This window comes from Podarcis gaigeae (genome assembly GCF_964106915.1).
Source record: "Podarcis gaigeae genome assembly, chromosome: 2".
In the NCBI taxonomy this organism is placed as follows: domain Eukaryota; kingdom Metazoa; phylum Chordata; class Lepidosauria; order Squamata; family Lacertidae; genus Podarcis; species Podarcis gaigeae.
Genome location: NC_139679.1, coordinates 80,144,178 through 80,171,575, shown reverse-complemented (window position 1 = coordinate 80,171,575; position 27,398 = coordinate 80,144,178). Strand labels below are relative to the sequence as shown.

At 39.7% G+C, this 27,398-nt stretch overlaps 1 protein-coding gene and 1 long non-coding RNA gene across 2 annotated transcripts in view; one reads left to right on the top strand and one right to left on the bottom strand.

Annotated features, from left to right (window-relative positions):
* LOC310838952 overlaps positions 1 to 13,940 on the bottom strand; it is a 28,329-nt gene extending 14,389 nt beyond the window's left edge. Inside the window, exon 1 of the long non-coding RNA XR_014561249.1 lies at positions 13,727 to 13,940. This is a non-coding gene — a long non-coding RNA (uncharacterized lncRNA). The remainder of the gene's footprint in view (positions 1 to 13,726) is intronic.
* NUP210 (nucleoporin 210) overlaps positions 1 to 27,398 on the top strand; it is a 95,012-nt gene that overhangs the window by 60,147 nt on the left and 7,467 nt on the right. Inside the window, exons 22-35 of the mRNA XM_083726897.1 lie at positions 482 to 609; positions 1,684 to 1,819; positions 2,876 to 2,938; positions 3,379 to 3,558; positions 9,260 to 9,340; positions 9,548 to 9,679; positions 10,735 to 10,893; positions 14,008 to 14,093; positions 16,723 to 16,897; positions 19,807 to 19,982; positions 21,980 to 22,197; positions 24,417 to 24,553; positions 25,379 to 25,502; positions 26,770 to 26,916. Of these exons, the coding sequence (XP_083583023.1) occupies positions 482 to 609; positions 1,684 to 1,819; positions 2,876 to 2,938; positions 3,379 to 3,558; positions 9,260 to 9,340; positions 9,548 to 9,679; positions 10,735 to 10,893; positions 14,008 to 14,093; positions 16,723 to 16,897; positions 19,807 to 19,982; positions 21,980 to 22,197; positions 24,417 to 24,553; positions 25,379 to 25,502; positions 26,770 to 26,916 (1,942 nt within the window). The remainder of the gene's footprint in view (positions 1 to 481; positions 610 to 1,683; positions 1,820 to 2,875; positions 2,939 to 3,378; positions 3,559 to 9,259; positions 9,341 to 9,547; positions 9,680 to 10,734; positions 10,894 to 14,007; positions 14,094 to 16,722; positions 16,898 to 19,806; positions 19,983 to 21,979; positions 22,198 to 24,416; positions 24,554 to 25,378; positions 25,503 to 26,769; positions 26,917 to 27,398) is intronic.

Genomic DNA, 27,398 nt, shown 5'->3' with positions numbered 1-27,398 from the left:
TAGAGAGCTAGTAAAACATACTGCCAAAGATACTGAAGTGAGAACTCACTAGGTGGCCTTCGACAAGTCACTATTTCTCAGCCTGCCCTGCAATATGAGGATAATACTGACCTACCTAAAGTTACTGAGATAAAAGTCTCATTTAAATGTGATGCAATAACATATCATTACCTCTGAACGAGACCAATGTATGCCAAGCGTTTTAACACTATAATGTGCTGTGTTCTCCACCCCCAACCACCACCCAAAAAGTCATCTCTAGCCCCTACAAACATCACAATATGGGTGGCTATTCCAAGTCTGAACAGACCTATCACTTCTGAAGAATAAAGAGAATGACTTCCCTTCTTTTGCTACCTTGCAGTAGCCTGATCCAGCACTGGTAGCTTAGCAACTTATCAGTATTAATCATAAAGGTGTTGACAATCTGGGAGAATTGCTTCAGAGAAAATGTGAACATCTGTAAACAAATGCATTGCAGGTAGAGATTGGCAAAAAAGTTACCGCTTACGTCAGAGTGCTGGATGCTTTCAAGAAATACTTTCCAGCTAAATACTTCGCCTTCATGGACTTAAATCTAAAGGCAGCATCTCCAATTATCTCATTAAAGTAAGTGCTATTTTAATTTGTGTTCTCTTATGGGCAAAAGGAACAAAAGTAATACTGCAAGGTATTTGCAGGGATGCTGTACCGATAGTATGCATTCACAGAAGGGACAAATGGAAATATGTTATGATGGATGTGAAAGATTATGTTAAACATCACTGCATGGTTTAAAGTTATTATTGATATGTTTATAATCTTGCTTTTCTGTTACAAAATGTTCAAGATGACTTGCAAACTGCTAAAATGAGCAACTCACAAAATGGAAGAGCACTCTGTGGAGAAAGCCTATCTGTGCCCATGTTAAGGAGCACTATAAAAAGTATCAGCATCTTTATTTACCAGCAGAAACTATTCAGAGTGGGAGCAAGATGGGCCATGTTTGGAAGGAAGCGCCAAAACTGAAGTGCCACTGCTGAGGAAGCGCTGTCTTGCACTTCCACAGACCGGACTTACTTGGTTCTTCTGAAAAGTCTCATTTTGGCGGTTGGGGAAATGGCAAGGAGGAACACAGTGTATTCTCTTCTAGCCCTAATGTTCCGTAGCTGGGCTGCCAAACTCACACATGTGTCTCTCTGACTGTTGTCTTCTCATGGCAGCAGCTGGATTGCTTTGGTGAGGTGAAGGAGGTTGTGGCAGATGGGAGGACTGCACAGCTGCCAAAGAAGGTGGCAGAGCTGAGGAGAGGGACAGAGCAGATGGAGTGGAGGCCACAAGCCAGATTGAAAGACTGTAAGGACTCGGACCAAACCAGAGGCCTTCAGTTTCTCATTCCCTTCCACTCAAGGGGCTTTATATATTGATGCTGTTCCAAATAGATATTTTCCGTGCCTGTTGAGCACATTGGTATTGGCAGTGCTACTTACTAGGATGTCAGCGCCTCATCCTTGACAAAAGCTACTTAAGATTCAGTCAGCATCTGTGCCATTTTGTTTTTAACTTGCCGCTCTTGTATATTGTTCTACTTAGGACTTCATCATTAGCAAGATAGATAGATTCAATTCTAGACCCCGGTGCTGAATATTGTCTTCATTGCTTTGTACGTGGTTTGTCCAATTAATGTATTTTCTTACATTTCAGGCCTCTCGCTGAAGCTTCTGATGAATACACTGCTGCTTTTCTGGTTCATGGACTGGCCATAGGTCAAACCAGTCTTACAGCGTTTGCCACTGACAGATATGGAGAGAGGATCAATTCAGCTCCACAGCAGATTGAAGTAAACCTTTTAACTCTTAACAGATAATGCTTTCTGGTTTCCTTAATATGAGGCTGCTTGGTTTCTCAAAAAAACTACTCCTTTGATATGAATAAGATGTCTGAAATAAGTAAGTAAGTAAGTAAGTATTGGTATCATTAAGCAAGAATATAAGCATGGTAATTCCTTCCATGTATTTAGCTTTCCAAAGCCAATAAATGCATTATAGTTCCCTGTGCAATGGTAGTGGCTAACCAGTCGTGCTCCAGATGTTGCTGAACCATGACTCCCATTAGCACCAACCAGCATGGCTGATAACAAGGGACAATTGGAATTGTGGTTCAGGAACATCTGAAGGGCTACTGGTTAGCCACCTCTGCTATATTGTTGTGTGTGTATGTGTGTGTAGATACAGAAAGGCCCAAAAATGAAGGCTAGATGGGACTTGATTGGGGGAGGGGAGGAATAGTAATAATAGGGAAGGATAGCATAAATCACAGGAATATGTGATGAAGGTAAAAGCTCATGAAACAAGCACAGAATTTTATGGGATCTTCAATGAAAATACTGACTCATCAAAATTATAACAAACTGGAATTTGAAGGTAAGGTCAGCCAAACAATTAAAAAGAAGAAGAAGAGGGGATGCCGGGCTGTAGATCTCATGGGCCAGAACCACGATAAGTATCTAAAAACTACTAAATGGCATTTCAGAGATGGAAAATGTAAGGTAAGGGTGAAGGAAGGAGATTTGAAATGACCTGTATCGGAGAAGAGGGGGCCCTCATCACCATCTCATCCTCACCACAGGGAAGAGTAAAAGAGGCATAATTAGGAGAATAAACCAAATGTCCACATAGATGGTAAGGCATAGTGGGAGGTGTTGCTTGTAAAGTCATTACTGTTTTTTCCAGACATAGTAGCTGTTTTTGATATAGAAGGAGGAGAGAACACATGAAAGAAAAAGAGGACAAGAGGAGGATTTGGATAAGCAGAAGAACTGCAAACACTGAGATTTAAATGGATACATAATCCTTGAAAAGTCGGCCTTTATTAATGCTTGCACTTTCACTTCTAGGTCTTTCCTCCTTTTAGACTGATGCCAAGAAAAGTCACATTGCTCATAGGTGCAGTGATTCAGGTGAGTTATTTTTAAGATTATTGCACTGAATGATGAACAATTGTTTCTTAGTAAACCATCTATAGGTTTCATCATCCCAGACCATTGGCCATACTGGTGGGGCTGCTGAGAGTGATAATAGAAAGAATCTGGAGGTCACCAGATTGGGCAAGACTGCTCTGTCCTGCCATGAACTGTACAGTCAATGGAGATCAACCTCTTGAAGAGACCTCTGCAGTAAATTAGAACTAAAATGAGGTCTTCCTAATAAATCTCTTCACAAGTCCCAGGCTGCATTATTTTCAGATGAAACAAATTCTCAGCTTAAGATACAATCCAATACTTTTTCCCCCTTTCACCTGGCAAGCATTTAGTGACTTTCAAATCATCCTTGTAAGGGATTTTTCTAAAAATCCCTTAATTACTGTTAGTAATTAATTTTGTTTTTTCAACAAACACAGATTACCTCTGAGGGAGGACCACAGCCACAGTCCAACATAATATTATCCACCAGCAATGCCAATATTGCCTCCGTCAACAGCAGTGGCCTTGTAACAGGAGTGTCATTGGGCAACAGTACTATAACAGGGATGGTTCAAGCTGTTAATGCAGACACTGGTAAAGTTGTGGTTGTATCCCAGGTAACGTTTAGATATATGCATATATTGTAACCTTGAGCTAGATTTTTTATCTTATTTATTTTGCATTTTATTCTATAACCCAGGCTTATACTTCCACGTTGAGTACATTTACACATATAATAGACTGTGGTCTAGACATACTTTTTGTATTGTGAATATGTCAAGTGAGCTCAGAATCATTGTAGTTCACCAAAAGGTCCTACTTGACATAGCTGTTTGGAACAATTATCTGTTCCTTTTTTATTTTATACAAAGGCAGAGGCTGATAAACAGTTCCATTAAAAGCTATAAATGGATTCTCAAATGAAACCAGTGAAGGAAAAGTGCCCAAGATGCAAATAAGAAACATGTTATTCTTGGCAAAGCAGAGGAGACTTCCTGTCAGGAAGCAGACTGTCTTGACATGTACGTACTGATGGTTACTGAACTTTGAATCAATGCAGCTGCAGTTCAAATTCGTTGAAGCAAGCCCAATTCAATATGGCCGTCGTTCTTCACTACCAGCTTTCCAGTTCAAAAACCTTAGAACATAACCCCCATTTTGAAGGAAAGTTCTCTAAGTGCAGATGCTGGCAAAGTTAATCTTTCCCTCAAAAGTTATTACATGACAGGCAACAGTGGAGGAGCACTTCCAACAATGTAGGCTTCAGACCTAAAGCTTGTTCCAAGTATATGCTGCAGCAACCAGGTGGCAAATGAAGATAATATCCTGGCCAGCTCAGTGGCAGCATCAAAATCAAAAAGCACCCTCTTCAGGGAAGATAGCTCAAAAACAAGCAGAGGAAAGTCCAGACCTCTATACCCACACCGCATTCCTTGGGGCAGGTATCTTCAACCTTTTCAAATCCAGAACCTATTTTTAACCCAAACAGGCATTTAGGGACCTATTTCTTAAACTTTAACTACATATTTGTATGATGGGAATAGCGGGTCCCAACTCACCAGCTGAAGACAAGTAGCCTAGAGCAAATGGAACTGATGGCTGAGACATATTGAAGTAAAATATCACACAGAGCATAAAGAGGGGGGGGCAGCAAAAGAAATATAATAATGCATACCTCAATGAGGGTTCTTGTGATTAAATATCACTTACATAAAGTGCTAATTTTTGTCTTGTATTTATTTTTTGTAAATTATTTACTGCTTTCTGCCATCTAGGTCTAGAAGCTTCTTGCAATGATAAAATATACAATATACAAAATTTAAAAGAGAAATTAATCCTCAAAAATTTAAAACATCAGTTTTAACTCATTTACTCCTTTCTTTTCTGAAGGGGTGTACTTTTGTTCATGTCCATTTTCATCTGTACCATTCACTACTTCTTAGCCTAGATACATTAATGGAGATTTTTAAAATCTGTGAGTAAGGACTGTAAATGATATGCATATGGTTTTACAGGCCTTATTTCATTCATCTCAAGAATAACCCTGTATTCTGATATGTATTCTGATATGCAAGATATATATTCCCATCAGCTAGATGAAGGAAAGAGATTGAATGAGGGGAATTTTAACAAGGTCATCCAGTGAATCCGTGGCTGTTCTAGGATTTTATCCAAGTCCAAAACTTGACATAAATGTTATGTTACTTCCAATTACGAATCCCTCTTCAATCTCTTTGCCTGCCCATCTTTTTGTCTCATAAATGCTGCTTGATTTTACTTTATGGTGAGCAATAATTAAATTATTGTATAAGCCTGTGGACCTGAACCTGATATCCAGCCTTAAAATGTCCTTTTATAACAAAGAACCTGAATCCTGTTCTGTTGATGTATTACTTTCCTTTCCTGGATTCTGATGTGTCATTTATGGACAAGCACTTCATAATAAGCTGACTTTGATCTGTCATTGAGTTTTTATGGTGTCCTGATTTATATATCACATCTGTAGTTTCATCTCTTCTGTCAGCATAGGCATACCTCAGTTAAACTTAAGTTTTTCCAAGACTTTGTTTACTGTTTTTTTAACTCGGTGGGGAAGAAAAGCTTTTAAAAATAATGATACAATTCACAGCAAGATTATCTGATATTCTGTTTAATCATAATTATATGAAAGTAGATGTTTATTAAAAACTTAGACCTCCTTCCTTTCTTCCAGTGGCCAGTTCAGGATCTGGCAGGTTTTATTTTTAAATTGAGACATCACATTTCCAAACAAAATAGAAGTGTGGATTATATACTTCAAGTCTCTGCCTGCCTAAACCTGTTAGTGGATATAGGGATTTTGTCAGGCTTTTGGTCAGTTGAATGTTTTGTCTGTTGATGTTTTCCGGATTCCTTGCTTTTATTTGATATTATTATCTGCTGTTTCCCTCATATACTAATTCTATGTATTTTTTTATTCACTTTTTGTTTTATTCATCATGCTGTGGGTTGCCTTGAGTGCCTTATTTGTTGCATTCCTACATCACAATAAACCATGATTTATCTTCATGGCAATGAGTCTGTGGAAGCTTTTGGGTTCATATATCCCTCCTCTCTCTTCGCCTGGCACAACTGCAAGGAGGGGTTTGGAAGATTCCCCTTCTATTTTTTATTAACTGACGCTTTTTGTCATCTGAACATGACAAACTGTAGTTAACATAAAATATGCTTTGTTTGCAACAAACCAGCGTCAACCATTGAGATATGAAAGTAGCTGGTTTCAACAAACCATAGGTAAGATTAACTACAATTTAGGCTTTGGGCAAAACACTATACTATGGTTAATTGAATGCTTCCAATATTTTATTTATGTATTGGGGGGAAATATCCCCTCCTTCATCACAAATGATGTCCGGGTGTGAGTCACAGTCAATAAACAAATGCACTCAATGAAATCCTTCAATAAAACATTAAAAGCACATAAACTTCCACTTGAGTTAACTTACTCTCTTTAATAGGCTCAGTATATGAATCCTCATCAAAGGCCTAGCAGAAGAGATGGGTTTTCAACTGGTGCCAGAAACTGAGCAATGTTGGTGCCAGCCAATCCTCAGGATGAAGAGCATTCCACATCTGGGGTGGAGCCAATGAACAGGCCCTATCCCATGCAAAAGTAGCCCCCTCACAGCTGCACCAGAGGGTGGGAAAGGGAAACTTCTAAGAAACTTCGCAATGAGGAATGAGCATACTCACAGACCATTACTCACAGACTGTTAATTGGGGGAAGGGAAGCAAAAAAGGGGAGTGTTAGCCCTTTCTCTGTACATATCAGTGACCACAGGATGGGAATGTGAGCTCCCCATTGTGGATGAAGGCCAATTGCTACTTTCACTTCTTTTTGCTGCTGCTCCCTATATCAGATTTGATTTCAATTTGCCTTCACCATTGCAGATCTCTCTTCCAGCTCTCCTGTGCTTGTTGTGAATCATCTAGTTCAGGCTTGCACTTTTGTGTGTGTTTTCTTTGTGTGTTGTTTCTGGTTGAAGTTCCCTGGTCTGTTTTTTCTGCAACTGTTGTACTCTGACTAAATTTACTAGTCCTTCCTGGTATATTTCTTCCTGGTATGTTGTTTGTTTGTTTGTTTGGTCTCCTGGCTAGAGCCATGGGCAGAAATCCCCTAGGGTAGATAAAGACACATGGCAAAAGATATTTTATATATATATATATATATATGCAGGTTTTGGTGTCCTCGGGTGTCTTCCCGTGTAAAAGTTGGGGTGTCTAGGCGACGTTTCGACGAGGTCTCACTCGTCATCTTCAGGCTGGTGCTTTCGGCTTCTTGTTACTGGAACAGAGCGGGATCTCAATGTTTGAGTTCCTATAAATACTGTAGAGGGGGTGTGGTGTCTAGCCTCCAATGTTCTGGGCAGAGAGGAAGTTCCCAGGCTAGTGTGCCTTTTCTTCTTTTGTTCCTTAATTACTTGAGAGATACCTTGAGTGATTTCTTGAGTGATATCCTGAGTACCACTTAGGTGGGTCATTAGGTGTGGATTAGTTGCTAAAGTCTTAGTGTCTTGACCTCTTGAACTTTGTGAAGAGTTTTCCTGAGAAGATGGCTGTATTGCACTTAGTTGTGCTTTGGCTTGGCTTCGTGTATAGGGGCGAGCTGTGGTTTTGTGGCTTGTGTCAGCCAGATCTGTGTAGGGATTGCAGGGGGGTGCAGCATCCGGAGGTGCCACCATGGATTGGCTACTGGATGGTGTCAGTAATTCATCTGTGGAGAGGGTCTGGGTTTGGGTCTGGTGTGGTTGATTGGTGTTGGCGTTCTGTGTGCCTCTGGATCTGGTGTCAGTTTTTGTGGGGAGGGCTAATTTCCAGATGTCTGGCAAGCGGGATGTGTCGTCACGCTTGTTCATGTTGTGAGGGTGTTTCTCTATCTCGATGGCTTCCATGATTATTCTCTTGTGGTGATGTTCCGTGTTAAAGAGCAATTTGGAATCTGCAAAATTAATTTCGTGTCCTGTTTCTTTCATGTGTTGGAAAAGAGAGGAAGTTCGCCCCACAGCTCGCCCCTATACACGAAGCCAAGCCAAAGCACAACTAAGTGCAATACAGCCATCTTCTCAGGAAAACTCTTCACAAAGTTCAAGAGGTCAAGACACTAAGACTTTAGCAACTAATCCACACCTAATGACCCACCTAAGTGGTACTCAGGATATCACTCAAGAAATCACTCAAGGTATCTCTCAAGTAATTAAGGAACAAAAGAAGAAAAGGCACACTAGCCTGGGAACTTCCTCTCTGCCCAGAACATTGGAGGCTAGACACCACACCCCCTCTACAGTATTTATAGGAACTCAAACATTGAGATCCCGCTCTGTTCCAGTAACAAGAAGCCGAAAGCACCAGCCTGAAGATGACGAGTGAGACCTCGTCGAAACGTCGCCTAGACACCCCAACTTTTACACGGGAAGACACCCGAGGACACCAAAACCTGCATTCCTGTACCCGTGAAAATCTACGAAAGCATATATATATATATATATATATATATATATATATATATATATATAGTCTCACTTGTAACAATATATTAAAGAGAAACCATTTTCTTATTTTGAATCTCTTCTATCTAAAAAGTGACATGTCTTACTATGTTTATGTTTCAGGTAAATTGCATCCCTTGTAACAAAATTCTGATTCTAAAACCACATGTTTTCTGAGCAAAGTCTTGCAACCTGCATAGCTTACTCACCAATATTATATGCCAGCATAAAAAAATATGTAGCTAAGTCATCTGATAACCTCTGCAATTTTTAGCATTTGAGATTAGTGTTGTTTGCTCAGAACAACTCAAAGTTGCAGGTTTAGGAGAACTGCCTTTTCCCTAAAAGCCACCCAGACAGCTAGCTTTACCCTCACGGAATATTCTGTTGGTGTGCCCTCTTAATGACTCTCCACCCCACTCCTTTAGGCAACTCCTTTCACCTTAAGACTCACAAAAGCCTGAATTTAAAATGTTCTCAAAACTACTGAAATACTTTTCCATTCTTGGCTAGCCCATGTTAGTCAGGGTTAAACTGTTAATGGGCATTAAAAAAAAATAAACATTTTATTCTTTTTTATTATTCTGTATGGTTTATTGTTCTTGGTCTTGAGCTCTAGGGATAAAGCAGCCTAGAATGTGAATAAATGAAGACAGCAAGGTATCCTAGTGGTTCCTGCATTTATCTCTTCCAAGTGGAGCAATTTATTCAAAAGATACGTAAGTGAAATGAAAATCCACCTTTGAAGCACAATTAATTAAATTAATATTGGACTTTGTGTCTTTCCTTTTAGGATAAAGTGGAAGTTGAGGTAATTCAGCTTGAAGCTGTTAGAATTCATGCACCCATTACAAGAATGAAAACTGGCACTCAGGTGAGTTGAATGTAGACAGTTCTCGATTTCATTTTCTTTCATTCGGTTATGGTCAAATAAAATAGGGCCTGTTTTGACATAATATAATTGGTGACTTGATGCAACTGATTATTTGCTACATATATCAACTTATTCTGTGTTTGTGACCTTAGCTTTGGAAAAATGCACTGGGTGATTTCTTTGTTAAAATGTGTGCTTTTCTTCCAGATGCCAGTGTATGTGATGGGCATCACCAGCAACCAAGCTCCTTTTTCATTTGGCAATGCAGTGCCAGGGTTAACATTTCATTGGTCTGTCACAAAAAGGGACGTCCTGGATGTGAAAACAAGATTTAGTGAGGTAAACTTGTAGCTTAAAATTTAAACACAGAGTGAGTGTCCCCCCCCCCCAACTTGGTGTTTTTCAGCCACGGGTGCATTTACTTTGGTCTACATTCTCTAATAGCTTACCTTGAAGGCAGCTACAGAAAGTTAATTGTATATCTTCTTCCTTCAGGTTCCCCCACCCCAATATTTTGTTTCTCCTGGTGCCAGAAATAATGGTTGCTTGGAGTTAAAGGCATCCTTCCCTATGTACAACTGGGTTAACCAATTCTGCTACCTGATTTCAGTGCCATACCTGTTGCTTGGAATGCATCTGATGGGCACCTTCCACTTCATGTCAGTCTCCCAGTATCAAATGGTCACTAGGCATCATTCAACCTTAGAGCAATCTCATGGCAAGGTTTGCCTGGTGGACAATCATGGGCTAGGACAGGCTTTGTGTCAAAATGGTAGCTAGAGATCTAGCTAGAGGGTGTAGCACTGATCTAGATTTCACTGTGGTAGGTTGCCGCTTTCAGATGGCTCTTGAGTGTAAATAGCAAGAGGCTTTGTGACATATGAGCTGAAGGTTCTGCATGTATGCAGTCATGCAGTATCATAAGATTTGTAGCTCCCATATTTTAATGAGTATTTAGGAACAGCACAGGATGAGCCTTCCTGCTGTGTCTGCTGCCATCAGAACTCATTTGGCAATAGTTAACTGGACAGTGTGGCTTAGTCCACATGCTACATACTGTAGCCTGAATAGGGACCTGTGGATACTGGCATGTCCTGATACAGTCTTCTCTGGTGCCCTCTGAACAGGCCCAGCCAACAGCAGATTCCTTTGGGGAGGGGGGGGTCCTAGACCTACTGAGAATTATGTCCTACAGTAATTCTGATTTTAAGTTCAGAGAAGAAATCTAGTAGCAACCAAAGTATACCTAAATTTACAGGATGGCTTCTAATGATAATTCTATTTAGCTCTGTTGTCAGAGGTGAGATCAGGAACCTAAAGAGTTCTGAAGCATATTAGAACCAATATATTAAATGAAATTCCTTCCTTACCTAGACTAATATTTTGTCTTTCAGGCTTCTCTTCAGCTTTCCCCACAATGCAACTTTGCAGTGGATGTTTATGGTAAAGGGAAAGGAAGAACTGGGTTGAAGCTTGTTGTCAAAGCCCTTGATCCTTCTGCTGGGCAATTTGGCCACATGGTAAAAGAATTGTCAGATGAAATCCAAATACAGGTATTATTACATTGCTATTCCTTACAGGGCCATTCTGTTGTGCTTGGTGAAAAACAAGTGTGTTTTAGCTGCCAGGGCCAGTTCAGTACCGCAAGGCCTGTATGTGTGTTTCACAGTTTCACTTATGCACATGGTGGGGAAATTGACAATGGCTGCATAATTGGCTGTGACCATGAGAACCCGAGTCTTGCTTGTTTTTATGCTGTGTCTGTGAAGATGAACTCATAGGCAATATCTGGTAGAACCTCTGGAGCCAGAAGAATGGCTGAGGATTAGTAACTTAAGTATCTCACAGCATCCTGTCCCAGTCCTTAACAAGGAGAAGCACAACGCATTACTCAAAGCAAGTGAATATATGCAAATTTGTTGATATTTGCATAAGCTTGTTTCAGAATCCTGCTCTTCTGGTTACAGATTTTTTAATATAAATTGTTTTCATAGTATAAGGTACACACAATCCTGAAGTTAGTGCACTTGTAGCATTGGATAAGTACATCAAAATTCTCAGGTCAGTTTAAATGTAGAATTTCAGCCATGCATCTCAAGGTCCTTACATTAGTAAGATGTGTAGTTATAGAGAAATAGGGCTATGAAAGAAGCACTGGTGTCAACAAGATCATGATGCATATCAAGATGAACTCAACTTCTACCAGTATTTCAGATCTCCACAGTATTTGGATTTGTTTGTTTTGAATCTGATGTGTTTCATTATAACTTTTCTGGGGTTTAGCATTTATTTTGATGCTCTCTGATAGTTCAGATAGTACAATTATGCTCAACAGCTGAGGTCTGTCACTTCACTCTGAACACAATTACAACAGTGTAGGTCCCATTGATTTCATAGGCTCCTAATTTGAATAAAGTGTGCTTAGGATCACAGCGGAATTAATGAAGCTGAAATGGCATTTTCATGGAGCTAAATAAATTGAATTAATTAAAGCTGGCTAAAAAGGCCAACATACATTTATTAGGGTTAGTTTTTTAATTATGTACAGCAGTGGTGCTCAAATGAATCCAGCATGTTCATATTAAACTTCCAAACCTCCATAAGTATATATAATTTGGAATCTATTTTTTTAAGCTGGTTCAGGCTCCTTTAAATGTATACACAGATAAAGCCCTAAGTGTAAGACATTTGAAGCTGACATTTTTCATCTATATGCTGGTCCTGATCCAGTTATTGCATACAAGGAAAAACCTCCATGACAACATCAAAACCTGCTCTCCTCTCCCCCCGTGTTCTCCTCACACTGCCCCCAAATCTGTTCCCAGAGGATTGGGAAACCCTCAGAGCAGATTTGGGTGGCAAGGTGGAGTTGGAATTCGGTTGCACCCACAAAAGTTGTTCCTTGAGTACAACAATGGATATATTATAAGGTATCAGTATCAATTGGCAGAGAGCATTGATACAGCTGTCTTCTGCTTTTATATATCTTTGCCTAACAGTTGCACCTGCTTTTCCCAGATACTTTATTTTGCACTGTGTCAGCCAATAAACCAGTCACAGAAGTAATAGGGGGCAAAACTATATATGGAATACAGACTTCACAAAAATATGCCTGGGCTGCCTCTTAATTTCAGAGAACCATAACACTTTGGTGATTCAAAAAACAAATTCTACAGACAAGTCCTTAACACTTACACTGAGTTCTTTTGTCGTAAATGCTTTGTTTAAGATTTGCTGCCCAAAAACCTGTGTGCCTGATTTCAATTATGTCAATTTGTGTTCTTCCTGATATGTTTGGTTTCAGGAGGCCGTCATTAAGCCATAGATATTTAATAATCTCACTTTTAAAATGGCACTTTTAGGTCATCCTGGTGCAGGAGAATAGTTAGTGCTCTCTTTCCGCTGGTTAATGGCACTACAGCTAGAAACTTCATGAGTCTGTATAAGTCTAACAATATGCCTTGCTACTTAGTATTCTGTGCTAGGAGCACTCTGGGGGAAAATACTTTGTTTCAGAGCCTACACATTGCAAAACAGTTGAATGGAATCTTAATTTTTAAAAAGTTACATTATTTAACAAATACGGAAATAGTAGCTATATGCATAGGGCTTTTAGCTAATCCCCCTGCTTCAAGTTTGCTGGATGGAAATAATGGTCAACAGAAATTGCTGTTTAAAGTGCAGCACGGAACATTTTCTTCTTTTCAAATTCCTTTTGCTCTGGTGTGCTGCTCACTATAAGAAAGAAGTTGTAGAGAGCTAAGAATAAGATTTGATGATGTGAAATGCCTTCGTGTTTGCAGCTTCTGTTATCCTTTATGACGTATCACATGACTCTTGAGATACAATTGCAGCTGGAGAATGTGTTCCTTATGTGTGCTGGTAGAAATGTTTTTGACTCTACTGCACACTGAAGTACACTGGATATCAAATTACAGATTATGGCCTACAGGTGTTCATACAAATTTCTTATAGGAACAGAATATACCAGACTGCTGCTAACTGCCAGTCCCCTTGTTTTTTCTCCAACTTTTAAGTAAAATTAAATGTCTGTCTGTCTGTTTGTTTTAAAAGCAAATATATTTGCTATGGAGCAGTCATCTGCTCACAGTTTTGAAGTTGTGTCTTTGTTAGCAGATAGGAAACAGAGAGAATTCTTGTCATACATTTAGAAAGATAAGAACAATAAATTGTTTGGTTCTTATGTACCATGATAGTTATACAACATCTGCGGTATTTATAGTTGCAGTAGCAATTGGGACTGGTTCCCATTCATTTTAGTAAAAGTACCCCACAAGTGGAATTCTTCTCTCTCAAATCTTATCACCCCACATCTTACATCTCTCTATTGTGAGAACTGTAAAAAATTAGTGAGACAGGACTTACCCTTGCAGAAATCATGCTGGTTCTGCTTCAGCAAGACTTGTTTTACTATATGCTTTGTAATTCTATCTTTAATAATGATTTCCACTGTTTTCCCACAGCAGATGTTAAGTCAATTACTCTGTAATTTCTAGGATCCCCCTTGGATGTCTTTATAAAGATGGTGTTACATAAGGACAAGTTACATATTTTTGTTAGGAGATCAGTGGTTTCATATTTGACTAGTACATGTATCTGTTTGCTACTTTTGTAAAAGCCTGAAAAAAAATTTCTTCATTCTGTAGGTATTTGAGAAACTAGTTATTCTGGGAGTAGAAGTAGGACAGATCCTAATGTCGCCAAACTCTTTTTTTAAAGTTCAGACAAACAGGTTAGTGGTTATGTTTTTCACATTTTGGTCTTATAAATGATTTGATATAATAATAGTTTTACTATGGAACCAAAAGCAAAATCATAGGGGGTGGAAAAACAGGAGGAAGCGGGGGGAAGTGTATTGTGTGTTTATTGTGGCATAAGTTTTCATGGACTAGATCTCCCTTCATAAAGGCATCTGACAAAGTGAGCTCTAGACCATGAAAGCCTATTTGTTAGTATTTAAATTGCCATCTCATGGTGCTGGTAGTGTTGCAACCAACTAACATGGTGGCCCCTCTAAAATTTCATAGAATCATAGAGCTGGAAAGGACCCTGGAGGTCTAGTCCAACCCCCCCACCCCGCCCCCACAATGCAAGAAACTCAGCTAAAGCATCATGACAGATGGCCATCCAAGCTCTGCTTTAAAATATTCAAGGAAGGAGAATACTCCACTTCCTGAGGGAATCTGTTCCAACTACAGTGGTACCTCAGGTTACAAACTTAATTCAGAGGTCCGTTCTCAACCTGAAACTGTTCTTAACCTGAGGTACCACTTTAGCTAATGGGGACTCCTGTTGCTGCCACATGATTTCTGTTCTCATCCTGAAGCAAAGTTCTTAACCTGAGGTACTATTTCTGGGTTAGCAGAGTCTGTAACCTGAAGCGCCTGTAACCCGAGGTACCACTGTAAGCATGTTTTCAAATGTTTCATTTTAGCTTTTTTCTAGAATTTGCTTTGTGTTTTTATATGTCACATGGAGCTAAGCTCTTTCATAGAAAGGTGACTAACAAATGTTAATAGCTAAAATAAATGAAAATGTGTTTTTGAAAGATGACAATCTGTTGATAGTTCTCATTCTAGCTTCTGAAACAATGAACAAACTGGTTGTTTTCTATGGGTAGTTAGTATTCAAGTATTCATCCTTACAAGTATTTTCAATTCAGCTATGTTTAGGAAAATGTAATTATTTTCAAATATAAAAGGAAAAGTTGATATCCACTTTGCAGTGCAATCCTGTACTCAGGAAAAAAAGACCCATTGAGCCGAATGGGGCTTTCTTCTAGGTAAGTGTGTATAGGACTTTAAGAAGAAGCACTTGAAATGATGAATTACAAATAATTATGCTTTGATTTCAAATTACACTTCCTTAGAGATTCCCACATGCAGACAACTTAGGATAAATGGTCTCCCAAAGAAGTTTTAGTGTCCAGAAATCAGTTATTTGTGATTGCATTGTGCATTTATGCCTAAGGAATAGCTGTTGAATTAATCCATGCATGTTCAATCTAACTCAGTTGAAATTATTCCTTAAGGGTGCGCACATTAACGAATGCATATGCAGTAGTAGCAAAAACAAAGTCCTCCAGATACTGGGGAGGAACATCGCTAAGAACTTTTGGAGTGCTTTAATTTCAGTTGGTATGAAAAAAAGAAAATAATCAGTGAAAGAAAACCATTTCTTTCAGGACAGTAGCATTAATATAGGCGAGTCAGTTTGGCATATTAGAACGTGAAGGGGAAACTGCCATCATTTCAAAGAAATGGCAAATGGCAGTTAGGCAATCTGTCCGGAGAAGCAGTTACAAGGGGGGGGGGGACAATGTAGTATGTTTTATGGAGACCACACACACAGAGAGAGAGAGAGACATACTGTCTCTGTTTCAAAGGGCATAAAAGGCCCATCATCTCCACAGATTTGTGCTGCCTTTGAAAATGGACACTGAGTGAGTCTGGCTTCGTAAACGAAACAAATCCTCCAACATGGCCTTATTGTGTCATCTTTGGCTGAATCATCTTTGTCGCTTTGACAAGATGAAGTTCAAGTTGATAGGGAAGATCTTCTAGATGCTGTGCATTTCTTTGTCTATATTAAAAACATACACACAGTGATTTCTATTGAAATAGAATTGCTTCTTAAAGCAAACGTCTACTGAGCAAAAAGCTCTCTTTTGTGTGATTAAATCCCAACAGCTTCACACTTTCTGTTTGGGGACCAGATTATTCTTGCTGGCAGATATTTTAAGATACATACTGGTATTTTACTGTATTTGTTTATATAAAACACCTATATTTCCAGTTGAATAAAACAGCTAGTACTGTCATGTGCTGCATAGAATATGTGTAAGTCATATTACTAGCCTTTGCACTATTTTTTATTATTAATACAGCAATGCCATGGAGAGACGTTTTTAAAATCAGTGTTGTGTACAAACAATTTACAGGAAGTTCTGCTTAGTCATGTTCCTGATGTGTATGTTTAATACCAGCTCTGAACCTGGCAGACAAATCTTACTATGAAGCCTGTTTATAGGAAATACCTCTGAAGGCCTCTGAAGGCAGGCAGCATCCTGGAGTCCTGTCCATTAGTATTCTGAATCAAGTTTACATCAGTGAATGATGACTCTGCAGGGCAGCAAACAGCAAGTGGATTGTAATATATGCATAAGCACAGATAAGACGTCTTGCAAGGATGCTTGAAATCAAAATCTGAACCCTTGAATCTTAGATAAAAATTCAACAGCAAATCAGTGGTGTGCTGACATATGGCAACATGGTTTATATAAAATCACGTTGCAAACATTGAGGTTTGCATTTTAAGAGTCTTAAAGTGGTTCTATTTATTTTTCTCTTTGTTTTATCAAGGGACCGAGTTGCTGCTCTAATTTACAATGTCTTGGATGGTCAGGATAGAGTTCCTGTGGTGCAGATTGATGAGAGAGGCCTCCTTAATTCTGGATCCTTGATAGGACTGTCAACAGTACAAGTAATTTCACAAGAGCCATTTGGAATCAACCAGACCCTTACTGTCACTATCAAGGTAGTGTTTTTGTGTTCTCCCCCCCCCCCCCCCCCCGTTCTCTTCAAGGAGATTAGAATGGCGACTGCTATTTGCCTCTGATTTAAAATTGTAGTTTCCCATTATTCCAGCTGGAGACAGTAATTGTAACTTCAGCTTGGACAGTGCAAGAGAGTAGCCATCAATTCTGTTTTAACAGAATGGCCAAGCACTTGTGCTGTTCTGCAATAAAACTTTGACATTGCTTATTTGGAAAAGATTAAATGTAACAATGCTGACCAAAATTAAGAAAATATGGGTACACATGACTAATATATGAATCTGTTTTGCTGGACATAGATATACTAAAAAATAGTTTATATATTGAAAAATAGATTGTAAAAATAAATGTGAAGCTTAAGCAACATTTTGTATAAGCTGTAATAAGTAACTGTTCCCATGCCTGTAAAAGCATTTGTTCTTGAAAGTTGCATTTCCTTGTGGTTGTGGGGAGAGCATGTGTGGGGTACTCCCTGGTCCTGAATGGGGGGTAACTAAGCCTCTAAAATAAGATGAAGCTGAAATATTCCCACTAGAATTTAATTAATTAAAGGCTCATTGTTCCTCCATACACATCATTGCACTGGCCATAACTTATTCTTTTGGCATTCCATGGGCAAGGGGTAAGTCTGCTGCGTCCCTGCACACTGGCTCATTAAATGAGCTAGTTGCACCAATGGGGGGATGTGGCAGAAATCACTTTTTTTTTTAAGAAATACAGACTTTTGAGACAAAAAGGCCTGCCAGGAAGTGGTTCACAGCTAAAAGAGCATAATATAACTACTTAAAACATAAAAAGTGATATATATATTTAAAAATCAGCAACAAAATACTACATTGGAGGTGGGAAAGAGAAAGGACTAAATGGTAAGGTTCTTTTAGAAAAAAAATGTATACAGTGGTACCCCAGGTTAAGAACTTAATTCGTTCTGGAGATCTGTTCTTAACCTGAAGCACCACTTTAGCTAATGGGGCCTCCTGCGCCGCTGCTCCACAATTTCTGTTCTCATCCTGAAGCAAAGTTCTTAACCCGAAGTAATAATTCTGGGTTAGCGGAGTCTGTAACCTGAAGCGTATGTAACCCAAGGTACCACTGTAGTAGTATCTGACTTGTCAAGAGAGTTAAATGTAAAAGCAACTTGAATGCATGCTTGAAAAGGAATGGGTGGACTTGGCATGAAGCTAGCAGCATTTTAGAGGCAGCAAGACATGGCTTAAAATACTGGTGTATACAGTTCTCTCTTCCATTATTGGATATTACGAACCAAACAACCAAGATAAATATCCTTTGCCCCAGATAGCTAGTAAAACACCATTTTAGAGTACGTGTACATTTTGTAGTAAAATGTAAAACTATCAGAGCCTCTTCAGGAGGAAAAAAAGAGAAAGGCCTTTCTTTGCTACAAGGTAAACTTAAGAGGAAGCGTTTCTCATAGGTGTGTGAGGGTTTTTTCTTTGTTTCCTTCATTTATTTTCCAGAGCAGAAAGAAAATCTTATTTTTCCCCTTTCTCTCTTCTTGAAAGCTAACCTAAATAAGTCAGGCAGGTTTGCCTTCATTAATTAATAAAAAAAATGCAGTCTCATAATAAATCCTTTGTAAATCCATTGACTTGACAGGTCCTTGCAAGTTAATACTGCTGCGTATCTATTTAGGCTGCAGTATTTGCACACTTCTGGGAGTGTGCCCTGTTAATCACACAGTGATGCTTGCTTCTGAATAAGCACACATAGGATTGTGCTTCTGAAGACCACATGGGGTGTATTATGACCTACCAGGTTCCTTACTTTCCACCTGTTTCTGCAATCCCAAGCAAGCAGCAAAAGCAGTGAATTAATGATCCCATAGTGAGCCTTGTTCAGCTTGGTGACCACAAGTTGTACAGGCCTGTGAAAGAAGTTTGGTTGATACCATATTCACCATAGAATTTATTTACAAAAGGACCTGTTAATGATAGAAAGGTATATGAGTCCATGTACATTTAGTGGAACCTATCCTAATACATTTTTATTTTAAATCCTTTTTATTTTACAGCACATATATATGTCTAATGAGGCATATGTGCATTTTTCTTCTTACCCATGAGGTTTTGTGGATTGCTTAATTAGTTTGTACATCTACAGAGCTGAAGCTTTTAAAAAAAAAATCATCATATTCTCAGGTTCTGTTGGAGCTTGGGGCTCACGGGGAAAGTAATAGTGATTACCAGAACCTATTAGAATTAAGCCAGGCAGCTCCCAGGAGGCCTTGCTGGATGAGCAAAGGAAGATAATGTTTCAACAAAGGACCAGAGTCACCTGTCAGGGCCTTCTCTTTAAATGGCTCTGCCCCTTTGGGACAGCTTAGGCAATCTTCAAGGTGCACACTGTTGATTCTGTAGTCACACACTCCTGAGTAACTGAGGAGCAGGACTGGCCTGAGGAAATCATCCCCAGGAGTCGGGATTATGAACAAGCTGTATCAGATGATATAGAATGATGCTGAAGCCCCCTCATGGAGTGGGGTAACCTGGGAATCATCCAAATCAGGGTAAAACTGGGACCTAGGTGCACAGAAAATGAAACACGTAAGCTTTAGGATCTTTACATAATGATCTGGATCCAAAATTGCTCCTCCATTCAAATATATAGCCACCTATATACACACACCTTATCTCACATTAAATTTAGAAAGATAAAACAGGTTTGGAACTCCGGTGGCATAATAATAATCCACCTTCCATGCAGTGAGTAGGAGATACACACATGCACACACTCACTATTCCACAACCCTGGAGTGTTTATTAGGAGTACAATAAGGGTTAAAGATAAAAACATTAAAGGATGATGACTTATAAGCAATTTGGCCAGTAGGTAAAACAATCTCATACTCTGTTTTCCCCTATTTCCCTAGGTGGCTCCTATTTCCTACTTGAGAATATCCATGAACCCAATTTTCCGTACACAAAACCATGAAGCATTATTGGCATTACCATTGGGCATGACGTTGACCTTGACCATCTACTTCCATGACAGCTTTGGAGATACTTTCCATTCACAAAATTCTGTGCTTAGCTTTGCAGTCAACAGGTACTTGTCTATACAATTAGCTTAATTTTACAGGAGATATAAATAGCTGAGTATGTGAGAGGATTCAAGGTACCGATACCTCAGCAGCTGACAACCCCCTTGGGTTAGCTGTTTAAACATGTTCAGTGAACTGATAAAAGAACTGAAAAGTGTGATTTAAAGCTGGTATACTGGTGCTTTGATATGATGTGATCTGAACAAACCACCCACCTGGAAAGTGATCAATGCATGTCTTCCATGGAATTACTGCAAGGCTTTGCATAAAGGTAAAGGTAAAGGTACCCCTTCCCGTACGGGCCAGTCGTGCCCGACTCTAGGGTTGTGCGCTCATCTCACTTAAGAGGCCGGGAGCCAGCGCTGTCCGGAGACACTTCCGGGTCACGTGGCCAGCGTGACGAAGCTGCTCTTGCGAGCCAGCACCAGCGCAGCACATGGAAACGCCGTTTACCTTCCCGCTAGAAAGTGGTACCTATTTATCTACTTGAACTTAGGGGTGCTTTCGAACTGCTAGGTGGGCAGGAGCTGGGACCGAACAACGGGAGCTCACCCAGACGCGGGGATTCGAACCGCCGACCATGCGATCGGCAAGTCCTAGGTGCTGAGGTTTTACCCACAGCGCCACCCGCGTCCCTAAGGCTTTGCATATATAGGAAAAAATAGAGGAGACTGCTTAAAAGTTATTTAAATAAAAAAATTTAAATCAGTGCCTTGAAATCGTGTCTTTTCCCAGTTGGATTAAATAGTAATTCTAAACACATTTACTTGCCATAAATCCCACTTGTTCACAGAACTTTCAAGCCATTTTACTGAGCATCAAATACTCGTAATTTATAAAGTTTGCTGATCCTTTATTGGCATATTACAGCTATTGCAGGCCAGTGTCTTTGCCTGGGGTCTTCTTTTCCAGCTCCCCAACAGCTAGTAGGAGATAACATGTCTTCTCCCACTGGCTGTGGGGTTTGAATAAGGCCAGCCAGTGAATTTGGCCAATCACAGGTGGGCCTGAAGTCAGGTCCCAGGTGGGTGACCTGACCAAGGACTCCTATGGGAGTCTTCACTCAGGTCAGCCCCTTACACATAAATTAAGACTGCCTACGGACCCAGCAGCTCAGTCAGAACAGGGTCTCCCACCCTGTCTACCCTTCTGCAGCATTAGAACTCCACCCAAATGTGCATGAGTGTGTTGGGGGTATGACCTTGCTATGGAAGTATTGGTTGCTGTATTCATGACCAGGCAGGAATTTCTCCTCCAGTTGATTTGGGCCTGCCTAGGTTTTTTTGCTTACCTCATAGCAATCATCACTTGTGGTGGATAAGTCATTAGGTTGAATCCCTAGTCAAGGGCAGAGGGGGGGTTGGTAGGAAGCCTACCCCTCCATAGAATCAGGGTATCCCACTAAAGGGGTCCTAGGGTAGGTTCTTCTGCCTGAACACCCAGACGGCCATAGCACTCTCCAAAATGGTGATGCTGATGGGTTGCACCTCTTTGATGTATGTCATAGGGCAATCCTAACCCAGGATCAACTCCCGATAATAATCAGCTAGCAGGTGGGCTAAATATTTCGGGACACACCCAATGCCTATGTCAAAGCCTACTTACATCAGTAATCAAGATGTGGCCTGTTTTTATCTCAAAACATAAAACTGTGGTTATAACTTCTGTCCACACACCTGGCCTCAGGGGCGGCAGACTCACTGTGCCTGGGCATGCAAATGACTCTTATCAGTTGAAAATGATTATTTATAAGTGGCTGGTATCTGGTACTATGTACATTTGCTTGGAAATACTGCAGAAGGAACTGTGTGTTGGAGTTCAACACCTTCCTAATGTTTAGCTTTTGGGAAATATAGATGTTAACACAACTTTCTGTGGCATGTGAGGGATGTGGCTATTTTGATCTGCTGTCTTTTGACTTCTCTTGATTCTGGGATATAATAAAATGCTCTTGTTTCCTTGGATACCACTTTTTAAATTATTCACTACTTTTTGTCTATAGAGATGATTTTGTACAGGTAGGGAAAGGAGCCTCCAACAACACGTTAATAATCCGAACCATGAATGTCGGACTAAGTTTGCTTAAAGTATGGGATGCAGAGAATAGCATTATTGCCGATTATGTGCCTCTTCCTGTGCAACATGCCATATACCCTGAGCTCAGAGATATTGTCAAAGGTGACGTCCTTTGCTTAACTTCCTCACTGGTAAACCAAGAAGGTAAGGAATCAGAATAATAATTGACACTAACTGAGAATTGTGACAATAAAATAGGGTGTATGGCAACATTAAATCGTCATGGAAACTTCATACAGTTGTAGATGCAGCACATTTTCAAAACAACCAAATACATTATTCATTATGTTGTTCTACTATCAAATGTCAGGCCCTATCCCTGCTAAAGAGATGAACCAATTTAATCAGCTCCTCTGTCTTTAACTATATCAAATCAATACGTCATTTTGCTCTGAATGGTTGTCATTTCTATTGATCTTTAAAGGAGTAATATAATTGAATTTTGCTATACGTATATGGAAAAACTAGAGGGACCACTTTTTATGTGAAGTAGGTCATGAGGCAGACAATCAAATTTGAAGGAATGCATGTCAGAGAGCCGAAGTGATGGCAGTCTTATTTATATAATTTTTGAAGAAGAATATTCATAGAGTGATATACAGATTTCAGAGGATGGGTTAAAACTAATATGGTGCTGGTGTTGGCATGAACCTGCCAGGATGCTGATTAGGAGGACAGGCCACACAATGCATGGATGAGAATGTGGCCTTCTGAAATATGCTAAATAATTCCACTGTACCAGAAAAAAGGTACTTCAAAGAAAGCTAATACGCCATCCATGGGCAGTTTTAATGTAACCTAGGCTGGGATAAAGTGGGCAGACTGGTTAAGAAGCCCTGTTAAGTTTTCTATCAGTGCCTTTTTCCTCTTGCTCTACGTGTGTGTGTGTGTGTGTGTGTGTGTGTGTGTGTGGTTGGTGCAGTGGGAAGACTGACTAGTTTACTCTAAACTTCTTACCTTGTTGCCTTTAGTCTTTGTTGCAAATGCTGCTGGTTCTTCAGTTTTGTTTTGTTTTAAATCCTGTTTACTGTTTATATTCTGCTAGTTGTATGTTACAACTTCTTTGTGAACAATTATAGTAGTCCCTTTGGGAGGGGGAATCCAATTACCCTAAATGAAATCAGATGAATATCGTTTGGGCCAGTCATATCCCCACTTTTCAAAGTTGGTCTGGTTTGGAAGGCCCCTTTTTCTATCAGTGATGCTTTTGGCTTATAAATAGTGTTATGCTCTTAGAGGCAGCTATCACCTGGGAGTCATTTAAACTGCTCAACATGTAGGCTAGAGCTATGAGACAAGCCATTTGGGGCAGTTTTCTTCATTGGATCACAAACTGTTTTTCTCAGACGTTTGCACTTCCTTGGAGGAAAAACGAACACCCTCAGTACATGACTAGTGTTACATCAGTTGCAGCGCTCACATGCCAGTGTTTTCCAATTATCAGTGCTTATACTATGGTGTGTTTTTTTAGATTTGCCTTGAGAGTGTCTTTAAACCTCTTTTGTTGTCCACTGGTATTTTGCTTTCCATTCTTAAGTTGGGAATAGAGTAGTTGCTTTGGAAGGCAATAAGAAGCACGAACGCAGGGCAAAAAGGAGAAACGAGCTAAGAGGAAGGCACGTTTGGCAAACCCTCACCGTGATCAACTCCCACACGGAAACCTATGTCCCCACTGTGGAAGGACGTGTGGATCCAGAATTGGCCTCCACAGTCACTTATGGACTCACTGTTAAGACCGTGTTCATTGAAGACAATCTTACTCGGCTACGAGTGATCGCCAAAGAAGAAGAAGTGTTACACCATGTCGGTGCAATGGAGCAATTTTGATCAGGACTCATGTCGCACCCATAATGAGTAGAGCAGCATTAAGCTTAACTCTGAAGGACTTCTTCACCATTCTCTTTATGGCCAGATAATCCCCCTGTCTGCTTCCTGGCTGAGTGGCAGCAGTGACTAGCGCTGTGGCTTTTGCTAAGGCAGTTGCTGTGACAGAACCGGATGCTGGGCTTTAGGCAGGATGTAAGACAAAAGCAGAAATCCGAGCAGGGTAGATGTAGCTCTTTTGCAGGCTGCTGCAAAAGATGAACAAATGCACCAGGCCAGACCTTCCCATGTTTTTCCTTGAAAATCATTGTTCCTCACTAGATGGGTGTCTGCCCCTGTTTGCAAAAAAAAAAGTGATCTCACACTCTGTATGCATGCACACATTTTTATTCAGTTTTTATCAGCCATGGCATATTTAACATTTAATTTTCAGAATCAGCATCAAGCTCCATGTTACATGCAATAGGTGTTCTTCTTGAGTAAGACTAGTGAAATAACTTGATGTAGCAATAGTTAATCTGATTATATATTTTTCACAGGTTTGGCAGGAACATGGAGTTCTTCTTCAAATAGTATTCTTCAGATTGATCCAAAGACAGGAGTAGCAGTAGCAAGGAATTCTGGAACTGTTACAATATATTATGAGGTCCATGGATTGCTTAAGACCTACCGGGAGGTGAGACACTTCTGAATTTCATTTGTCATGTTGCTCTGGGTGGAGACTTCCTGTGACTAAAAGGAAGCATATGCAGCATCTGAGTGTCTTTTTCTCATCAGCTGTCCCCACATACCAAATTGCTTGGTAAATTTCTTCAAGTTTAAAAAGCAGCTTTGAAATTTGATCTGCAAACTGTTTAAAGGAAATGCCATGTTTTCAACAGTTCTGTGCACCAAGCTGCATTTTAAATTTTAGGAGAGTTGCTGAAAGGAAAACCTCTAATGAAATGCTTGTGGATATCCCATCTAGTCGTCATCCATGTCAAAAGCAGCCATGTCACCTAATATTACGTTTGCATCCGTCTGTTATTCTTATATGACAAGTTTCATCTGTGCAAAGCTAAAATGCTTCTAAATTCCAAATAGCTTTGACATATTAGTATTCTATACTTGACTAAGTGGTCTGGGTGAATTAAACCACTGGTGAGATTAAGCTATACTACAATTTTGCTCTGAAAATGTTCTGTCTTCCAAGTACTGTGGGCAGGATTCTCCCAACGAGCCCTGCCAGTGGAAGCTCTGCACAAGGACTTCTGCTTGTAAAATGGGGCTTTCTTCCCGCCTCCCTCCACACGCTCCCCAAACTTGGCTTGGAGTGGGGCTCAGAGAATCCCAAGAACAGCACATGGGGGAGGAGAGATGGAGTTGCTTGCACAGACAGAACATTCGTCATTTAATTCGACTCTGCATAGCCAGATCTTTATGCACAGACGTTTTTTGTGGCTCAGTGGGAATTGCATCCACATAAATAAGTGATAGTATGATCTCTTATTTTTCCTTAAAGGTGTCGATTAATGTACCTCAAAAGATTGTGGCAACACATGGAAGTGGAATGAAAACAAGTTTGCAGGGCACTTTAACTTCGAAAGTTGTAGTTAAAATTGGGCATGGAAGCAAAAATCTGAAAGGTACCATATTTATTAACTTTATGTTTGAGTGTGAAAACTTGGACCAAACAGGCAAGCTTTTCTATGTAACATTAATTTTATGTATAAATACTACACCATTTATTATCTCTGTGTACAGCTTGTTGAGTTTCATTATGGGAAGGCATCTAAATAATTATTTTAGGGCATATGTAATTTTTCACTTAGCTGATGTTCAATATTAGTGGAGCACATACCTTTCATGGAAAAACAGCAAGGTTTCAGCCTCAACACAGACATGTATTTCATACATGCCCCATAATCCCCCTTAGGGTCCTTTAAATGTAACCCATTTTGAAAGCTTTACTGGGAAGCAGAATATGACGTTAATAAATCAATAAACTGGGGGGTGCTGCTGCACTTCTGCTAGTTTGGGTGGAAGCCCACCTTGCGTGATCCTTCCCTCTTGTTAAAGAACAGGAGAAGAAAATAAGAATCATGATTGTACACCCATGCTTACGTGCAGATATCCTGCCTCAATGATGCCTTTATATGATCAGCAGAGGGGAACACAATCCTTTCACTCCTTTCACCAAAAGTGACAATTTTTGAATGAGTGCATTTGACCAAACATCTGCCAAACTTGTGATCATTCAATACTTTGATCTTTATTCCTTTTGAAGAACTTAATTTAGAATTTGGGAGGGTGTTCTGAGAACATATACCTCTAAAATTACTTAGAAGTATTTCAGATGGGTGCATGTTGAAAGCATAAATAGTAATTTCTGTGCCATTTAACACACGTTTAATGATTAACAAGCAAGCATATTTTAACAATGCAATGCTGAGTACTCAGTACTTTCTGATATATTGAATACATGTCCAAGGGAACTAGTGCTTCATTTCAATCCAATAATAAATGACACAATTTATCTTCTTGACAACCTCTGGAAAACACATTAGTGAGACTTCCATAGTATACCAGGCGTGCTGGTTACAAGGCCTTGATCCAAAGTTTAAATGAAGTGAAATTACCTGTGGCTTAATATGACCTATCACCTGACAACACTTTATACCTCATTCACTCTCAATAATTATTGTTGTAAAGCTGTCGGTGTTAAATGCTTTCATGTCGTAGGTGAGAAAAGGCAGCTGTATAAGTCTTCCTGCTCTAGTAAATGTCTCTTGCTTTATATGCTTAATGGTATAAAGAAGATTACAGTTAAATTTCTTACTACCAGGTTATGCTATTTCTTTTAAAAATGTTTGTTTTTCTTCTATTTTAATTCTTTTACACAATTTTCCTTAGGAGAATGTTCACCCGCCCAGATTGAAGTAATTGAAGAAATGAGGCCCCAATCTAGTATCAGTTGCCAACTTCATTTCAACAATGATATATTTGATTTTCCAGCCTCGGAAATTTTTGCAGCAGAACCTGGGTTTGATGTAGATTCAGGTAAGACAAAAAGAAGCCCCAAATCACACCAGGCACTCTCCAGTCCGTCGTGCATGCTATGGTACTATATTTATCCTGTTAAGATAATACTGAGTAATGAGTTGAGGGAGCAAAAATAATAATCCAGTACATAAGTAATAAAGTAATAATGAGTGACATGGGAATATAGAGATACAAATGTGCCAAACAAGTTTAATGATGATTGGCTAGAACTGCAGTGTTAAATGAAGACAACACAGCGGGTGATAGCAAGCTGCTTTTCAGTGTTTGCAAACACCCTTGTTTCTCAGTGCTTCAAAACAGTGTAAAACACTGGACCTGGAAAGCTCTTCGCTCATGTCAATTTCAGTTTGCAAGCACAGAACACTGTCTCTTTTGTCAACTCTACATATGACGTTGACTGTGGTGTTTTCATGCTAAGGTTGCCCTATTGACATTAACTGAGCCTCTGAATAAACATGCTTAGGACTGGAGTGCAAAAG